Here is an 8432-nt window from a genome sequence, read left to right as displayed (position 1 = left end):
GGAAGGATGCTTGGAGCGGAGCTGCAGCCTGCCAGCCTGGCTGAGGTTTTATAGCCAGGGCTTGGGCAAGTTTTGCTCTTGCTGCTTGTCTGTCTCCGTCCCCTCTCCCATCGTCCGTCTGTCTCAGCTTGCAGGATCCTCATGATCCCCTAAAATTTGGCCCCAGCAGAAGGAGAAGCGTGATCCTGGCCAGGTCTCCAGGCTCTGATGTAAGGGTTACTCATGCAAGCAACGCGTTCTCAGGGTCAGGTGTAAGAGGGGGACTGAGGATTAGCACCGATGAACTGCGCGTGTGTGTGTGAGGGCTGGCCGTCCTGGGAACCAAAAGCACAGACAAAGGTCTACATCGACAGAGATGCTAAGTCACACCGAGGAAACTCCCTACAGAGCAACCGGGCACACGTAAGACAAAAGCTAGCTCATGGGAAGGCTGGAAAACACCCCAAAACCTCCACAACACAGTACAGCTGCTGGTTTAAATGCATGAGACTCGATTACTGCACATCTGACAGATAGAGTGTCACATCCTCGACAAGACAGAGGCATGGGGAGGGGTTCACAAGCCACCAGCCCGGTTCCCCAGGTGGTTTTCTCCAGCGGTCACCGAAATGTGAACTGACACATCCACAAAACACTCTCACGCCTGCAGGAGTAAATACGGCTTGAAAAATAAAACACTCGGGTGAGATTGATTCATCGGTTTATTGGATCGTTTCACAAGATAGCTCACATGCACGTGGGTGCCCCGCTTCCGCAACTCGACAGAGGCGATTCCGTACCTGCCACCATTTTTTTAATGTCAACTGTGGTCATCCCCAAGGAAAGGCATGCAGGAGAAGAAAACAGCACGTGAAGCCGGGTAAAAGGAAGGAACAGGAAACAATTTGTGCTCACCCGCTTTTCCAGCGAGTGTGGGGACCTTTCAGGGTTTTGCATCAAGGTGGGGAGAGACAGAGAGAGGACGGGCTTGGGGCTCCTTCTCTCTGGGGAATGAAGGAGCCTGACCTTCAGGCAGGCTGAAGGGGACTCACTGCAATTAGCTGCAGAGGGACTAATCACCTCCTCGGCATCCGGCCCATGAATGAACTCAAGTATGTATTGCAGGAGGATTGACTCTTAACTACAGGGCCACTTCCAGAGCACCGACTTTAGGCTTCTCTTTAAAACTATATGGGGGGTGAGCTTATAGTGCCTTTACATTGTATGGCACTCGCCTTTCCTCCTCCAAATTTGCTTACCCGAGAGAGCCCTGCAAGCAGGGCACACGCAAGAAATGCTGCTCAGTCACCAATGGAAAGTTAAAGAGTTAAAGATTAAAGAAAAGGAAAAAAAGAGCAACATAGAATACGTGCCAGTTAATTGTAATAAATATACTTGCCTAATTGAGAGTAAGGCGTTCCTTGTGTCTCAAAATTGCATCCTATAAAGAGATACTACATTTCACACATCACAGCTAAGAAACGACAACCGCCTGAAAAAACACTCACGAGCATTTACCCACTAACTTAGCACCCAGCAAGTCACAGGAGGCCTGATTCATTAAAAGCCAGAGAGCGTGGAGCAGGGTCACAAATATGACCCGTGCGATTGAGTGTGGGCTGCTGGCCCTTTGGTGAGAGCCTCACCTCTGGGAAGTGTGGAGCGTCTGCTTTTTCACTGCCAGATCCCATCACTGCCTTCACGAGCGTCGAATCGGATTGCTAACCGCTCAGGATGCCAAATTGTTGGGCTTTCCTCCAGAAAAGAGGCAGGAAATTTCCACCTTGGCGGGATACCTTGGCCACTTGGTAAATATTCTCTAAGTTGACTCTTAACTGAATCACTTAAAAACCACTCCCTGGAGGACAGGGACTGAGGAAAGCAGAGCAACCACTAGCGTGGCCAGTGACCACCCAGCTCTCCTGGGCTGCCTCCCCTGATGGGCAGGAGGGAGCAGGACATGTCGGGGTGCCCTTCATCTTCCTGCAGACACCTTCTGGGAGCCAAACTGACGCAGGGAACTGCTCCAGGAGCTTGTCCTCACCAGGAGGAGAGGGCAGCGTGAAGCCCCATATTGGCTTGGGAGGGCACTCAGGAAGGGTGCTGGATTTTAAGGAATCCCCTGCCTAGCTCTGTGACTGGTTTTCACCTCTCCTCTGGCAGGGAAGCAGGTTTTTTGACGAGCGTGTTGGCGGGGAAGCATCTGGCCGCGGTCGCGCTCCACGGCGAGTGCCAAGCAGCACCACCGCCTCAGGCTGGTTTAATGAATTGTGCCCAGTGCCCCTGCTCAAAGAGTGGTTTTCAAGGTTTTGCCGAGATACACAAGTTCACCAACAGACACATTGGCACATTCAGGACCCCGTTTCGGCCTTGCCCCACCAGCCCGCACCGCAGCCGCAGAGGTCTGACCGCACACACAAGTATTGCTCATGGCCCTTGCGGTGGGTCTCTGGACACAAAGTAAGAAACGTCCGTGACAAAACAGAGTTCAAGCCATTAGTGCACAGCAGTACGATAAGGAAAAAAAACAACCAACCAACAAACCAACCACATAAAGAGCACAAAGAAAAAGAAAGTTGCGGGGCTCCCCAGTTATTCTGGCAAGTGTCATGCTGCAGCATTCCTCATTCCGGGTTATGGGATGGAAATCAAACAATCCTGGGCCCCCATTCTTCCTGGGCTTACACCAGAGGAAGCCGTGAATTACTCCATTGAGGCCCATGGAGTGGTGTAAATCCAGAGCGGCAGAAGAATCGGGGCCCAGGATCTTTAGCGACGGAAGATGCGCAAAGACTGGTTAGAAAACAGCTCTGGGGGATGCACAGTGTCTGCGGCTGCCTGATATTGTCCCTCGTTCTGCCTGTCCTGCCTACGTCCCACCGCAGCCCGCGAGGACCGGGCGCGAGGAGGCAAGTGAAGTGCTTGCAGGTGTTGCCAGAGGAGCAAGGGATCACAGGAGTGGTTTCCTCTGCTCTGCAGAAAACAAGATTTCGATACCATCATGTCTGGTTTCGCAAAAGCCGAGCCCAGTGCTCAAAGCTGAGCAGACAAAAGCCCACATCTTCAGGGTCTTGGGAAGCCAGGCTGCAAGGGGTCCGTGAGCTGGGCTTAGCTAGACCTTGCTTGCATCTAGGCTTGCTTCTTTCTCAGAGAGAGGTCCAGATTAAATCAAGGAAACTAATTTTGTAGAACAAACCTCACAGCAGAGGCTGCATTTTCTGGTTCTACAGGGAAAGCAAACCATCGAGATGCCCTCACAGGTTTCTCCCAGGGAGGGCCTGTTCTTTTGACTGCCCCTAGACATGAGATCAGCGCCGACTAGAGATGCAGGACCTGCCGGCTGGCTGTGCTAAACGGTTCAGCCAAGCCGGCCCCGCCAAGAACAGCACCCACAGAGGGAGTTACTGTGCTGCCCCGTCACCCCACGCCTCAAACTGCCCCATGCTGGTACGTACAGATGCAAACACCGCAAGAACTACGGCACCGAGACGCCCTCCGCGGCAGGAGCAGGCCACGGACAGACAAGAAGGAGCTCCCCCTGCCATCCGCATGTCATGAGAGAAAAGAAAACACAACGGAACGAAACAAACAAATACTTTGGAGATGCCCAGAAGCACAGAGGAAATGCCAGAGGCACTCGGCTCACCGGCTGAATTCAGGGACTGTAAAGAAGAATGCAAGCTCAGCTGGTGGGCCGAAGATCTTAGCTCAAAGTAGGATCTCCCCGGAAAGCTGGGTTGTAGATTAAGGGTGGAGGAGAAAGGACTCATTCTACGAAGCTGCGATCTTTCCAAAGGCACTGGAAAAGGGAGGGTCTGTTCTTCTGACTGCGTGTCTAAACGTAAGATCAATGCAAACTAGAGATCAGAAAATCGGGTCTGCTGGATGGTGTCACGCCATCGCCCGAGACCAGACCTCAGACCACAACATGGACGCTTCGGGAAAGCCTGACCTCTGGCAGTATTGGCAATAAATATATTTTCATCTTCCAGAACGTTCCCCACATCACCATGACAAATGCAATACACTTTCCTTTAAAGCGAGTCCCCGCACCTCTTCACAGTAACGCACCTAAAAAAATTCACAAGTTACCACGCGCGCTTCCCACCGTTCTTTAACAAATCGCATCCCTTTTTGTGTGCGTGGTAATTAGCGGCGTAAAAACTAGTTGGTTGGTAACGCCGAAAGGCTTTTTGCAGGGCTGTACTAAGCTCTGTTGCCCTAAGTACCACCAAGCACCCACCTTACTCAAAGGCTGTTCAGGATGTTGTGTTCTTGGTATCCCTTTGTACCTGTCAAAACACATCTGAGCCTTACAGTAAGAATTTAACTCGAGATTCACAGCAAAATGTCAGAGCAGAAGGAACCTCTCAGGTCATCGTTTTCTATTCCCCCCTACCACAACGGGTCACCTCGTGGAACTCCTTCCCTAGCCTTGTCAAGAGGTATGGAAATATCAAAATGTGGGATCCACCATTCTCCATGCATTCAGATCAGGTGAACTCCCAAACACAGTATCGCCCAGCCTTCCTGCCTCAGCTGTGACATGGATTGAGCTGGAAATAACGTTAAAACAAATAAAAGGAAGTGTTTCTTTGCACAGCAGGTTTTAACTTCTGCGACTTGTTGCTGCGTGAGGCTGTGGAAGCAAAGAGTGTCAGTGGGTTCAGACAGGGGTTAGATAAATTATTGCACAACAGGTCAACAAATGGAGCTCAAGGTTAGGCAGGGACGTGCCCTCTAACATCTACTGAGAGTGAGAGGAACTACTACCCAGAGTAGCTGGACTCATTGCTCTCCCTAACTAACATCTCATGTTCCTGTAGCTCCTTGCAGTGCATCTCTCCTTTTGTTGTTCACCCCTTCCCAAAAACTGCCGGTTAAAAGGCACTGGTTGCTGTTGAGGGTCACTTCGTGGCTGTTAAGAGAGTCAAAGTTACACCCCAGATGAGGAACTGGGCTTGAAAGAAGAAAAAAGCTCCTGGTACTTGACTGGGCTTGGGGAAGGGCTCTCCTGGGTGGTGGCCAAGCCGGGAGTGGCTGCTCGTGGTGTTGGCAGAGTTGGCCAAGTTTGGGAACCCAGCAAAGGGGACAGCAGGGCACAGAGTATGACAAGTGGGGTGTTCCTCCCTGATCCTCTGCTCCTAGGCTTGTGTCTCACTAAAAGAAACAAGAAGTCACACATTCATTGGTTCTTCATCCCGCCATCCAGCTTGCTAGACAGCCAACAGAAAGAAACAACACTGGAGAGACTTGGAAACCATCTCAGAAATCAGAGAAAAGCAGCCCAGCAGCCAGCCCACCTGCAGACTGAGGTCTTCTCCTCCGTTCCTTACCACCGTGCATTAGGTGCCCGTTCCTGGGCTGTTCGTGTCCCACAGGACCAGCAGACCAGAGCCAGGGGCTTCTGCAAAGTCTCTCAAAGGCTGCCACAACGAATGCATCAAGGAACCACCAGCTGTGGGTAGAGGGAAAGTGGGAACAAGCCAAGAGGAAAATAGACTGGGTCCCCAAATCAGTGGGAGATTGAGAAATCTTCTGGATGAGGAAAGATTAAGAGAGCTGGGGCTGTCCAGCTCAGGAACGAGGAGGCTGTGGAGAGACCTGAGGTCTCCCAGCAGCAAGAAGCCTGCAGTGACGGTCTTGGGAGGCACTTACTAAGATGTGAACTAGAACTGCTGTGAAATAGCCTGATATAATCTAACGAGAGGGCACATTTGAGGTAAGGACCATGGCAGTCCTTGCTGCCAGCTGGCTGTGCTGGCTGTGCTGATGATGAGCATCTTCAGCCGTGGGAAGCCCCAGAGGACCCAGCACGTGGGAAGGGCTCTGGGGCACAGACCTTCTCCCAGCCAGGAGCCACTTGTGGCACCAAGAATCAGCTTTAAAGAGCGAACTGCAGTTTCCTCAGCTGGAAAAAGTAGTTTCCTTTGGGATAAGGAGGAGAAGACATGCCACACCACAGGCTGGGAAGGTGCTTGGCAGCTTGCTGTAGGCTTGTGCCTGTGCTGACTTCGCATGAGACGTTCCCGACAGTGCTGCCTGGCTCACCTTGGCTGTTCGGCTGGGCAGGACAACAGAATCATGCCTGCAGAGACCCAGATAGAACGTTACCCTCTTTTCATCATTTTTCTCTTTATATGCTGAGGCCCTGTAAGACATTCTACTCCCCACTAGCCTCTACAGCCCATTCCACTGCTCACTGAAAGACTTCAGCTCATTTCCACGGGCTGCAGATAAGGATTTTGCGTGCTGGGACTAGCACCCATCTTTTTTAAAAAAATCCCACCCTCTACGTAGCATTTCTCATAACTGCTTACAGTTACCTCACAGAGAGATGTGCTCTTCACATCGAGCTCGTCTCTTCTTTTGTCCCTTCTTCCCACACGAACCTTTTGCAGTGAGCTGTAGAGTGTGACTGAAGGGGAAAGCTAAGCCCACCTGAGACAAAATGCTACTTAAAGGCCTGATGCTGCTGTAAAGGCCAGGAATTAAAGCCAACCCAAAAGTGTGACGTGCGAGGTGTCTCTATTCAACAAGTCACTCGGATATCTGGAAGCTGCGCAGAGCTGTCACTTATTTCCCTTTGAGTCCAAAAAGCTCAGACGACCTCTAAGAGCAGAAACTGCTCAAGGCCCACTTCACGTTTTCTCCTTTCTTTTGTGCTGGAATAACAAATGGAAAAAGCCCACTCAGTGAAAAGGCTGAACGCAGCAAACTTCCAGCCGACACTCAGAGGAGTGAAACAACTGCACAGACGAAGGCACGAGCCCCAAGAACAGCCTGACCTGTTAGGACTGTGAACTGCTATCTTCTCCCAGGTTCCTTCGCGTTTTGGAGACGCGTAATAGGTGAGCTTGGCTCGATGGTGAAAACACCTGTGAGAGGAAATTAGAGCTGGAGAGATCACAGGGTCCCTCCTCCAAATCACTGGCTGGGATGACTTAGAAGTCCAAGTGATTTGAGTTAGGGAACTATCTCAAACGCGTCTGAGCCACGAACGTGACGAGAAGCCAAAGCTCTGCCACCTCCTGCAAAGGCTGCTAAAGCCAGATAAAGAAGTGGGTGAGAACTGCTGACCTTCAGGCTTTGGGAGCAGTCCTGGCCACCCCCGCATAGGGCTGGATGCCTGTTGTCCCGTCCCTGGATCTCCAGAGGAACGCTGCAGCTTCCTTGACGCTGGTGCTCAGCTTTGCAAACATGCACGCACCTCTCTGAGGGACGTGCCAAGGCCTTTGTGGCTTGGAATTTGAGTTTTCTGCCTCTTGTATGAGAAGGGTTTGTCACAGGTTTGTTCTCCATTCTATCTCTGTCACACGAGTCCCACTCCTCGCTGACCTGTTCTGCCCACACATCCACACCTGGTGCACGCCTTTCCCAAGCTGAAACAGTTACCTCCTGCAGATGAGTGCAGGCAAGAAAGTGAAAACGCTCTGCACAGCCTTACTCTGCTTCTATCTGTAAATCAGTTTTCAGCCGAAAACCCTTTTTTTTCCTCTTGCTCAAAGCCACCAGCGATGCTCTGTGGCAAGAAGGCTCTCACCCTCCTCCTGCCCCATTAGCAGCCCCACGAGCTGTGTTTGCTCCCTCCTGACCCCAGACTGTGTCTGCTGGGAGCAGCTGGAGCTGCGGGAACATGCTGCTGCTCTCGAGCGAGCTGCAAAACAAATCACACGGCTTAGAAAAGACAGATTTTACTCTGGGAGCAAGGAAAACGATTCCACCGAGCGTGGAAAATTCCCAAGGAGGGGTTTCTCGCCTGGCAGCAAGGCTCTTGGGGCAGCAGACGTGCTGGTGGGGGCTGATTCCCTCCTTCACAGCTGCTTCGCCCGCTTCCGTCTGACTCCCACCTCGTTTCTCAGAGCGAGCCTCACGGCTCTCCCACCTGCATGTCAGAAGCAAGCCAATTTTCCGCCACAGATTAAGTGCCTGGTGTGACAAATGTACTTCAAGTCAAGCAGGGAGACTCCTCCGCAACCTGTGAGAGGATGTTTAATATTCTAACTGGGTGCCTGCTGGCACGGGGGCGATGCAGACGATGCCGGCGTGGCTGGCTGTACACGTCACGGGTCTGCGAGGACACCCATTCGGGTCTACAGTCCCTCCACACTCTGTTGTGCGCTGCCAGGGGCTGGAGGAGACACCAAGGGCTGGAGAAGACACGGTGTGGTTGTCATGCAGCCACGCACAGTCCTTAGTGTCTCTGAGCAATGTTGACAGCGTTGTTTTGTTTTAAATGGAATTACTGAAAACATCTCAGCTTCCCTTTATGTAACGCAAACACCGCTGCAAACAAATTTTAAATCTCTCTGTGGGATGCCTCTCACTGTACCCCCCTAAAGAAGATGTGCTGCAAAGGAAAGCGGTGAGAGAGAAATTCTGGCACTGTTCAAGGTTCCTGGACATAAACCTTTCCTCTCCTGTCCGGCAGTGATTGCTGATGCCCTGGAGGA

General features: G+C 51.8%; 1 protein-coding gene across 1 annotated transcript in view; it reads right to left on the bottom strand.

Annotated features, from left to right (window-relative positions):
- Window positions 1–8432, bottom strand: part of TRIM9 (tripartite motif containing 9) — a gene marked incomplete at both ends in the record, with an annotated part of 27730 nt that overhangs the window by 3194 nt on the left and 16104 nt on the right. The window contains 3 exons of the mRNA XM_009874807.1: window positions 780–803; window positions 1379–1420; window positions 3626–3814. Of these exons, the coding sequence (XP_009873109.1) occupies window positions 780–803; window positions 1379–1420; window positions 3626–3814 (255 nt within the window). The remainder of the gene's footprint in view (window positions 1–779; window positions 804–1378; window positions 1421–3625; window positions 3815–8432) is intronic.

The sequence above is a fragment of the Apaloderma vittatum genome, unplaced genomic scaffold, assembly GCF_000703405.1.
Source record: "Apaloderma vittatum isolate BGI_N311 unplaced genomic scaffold, ASM70340v1 scaffold18978, whole genome shotgun sequence".
In the NCBI taxonomy this organism is placed as follows: domain Eukaryota; kingdom Metazoa; phylum Chordata; class Aves; order Trogoniformes; family Trogonidae; genus Apaloderma; species Apaloderma vittatum.
Note: the sequence above shows the minus strand (reverse complement) of the source record. Positions and strands in the feature narration are given on the sequence as shown.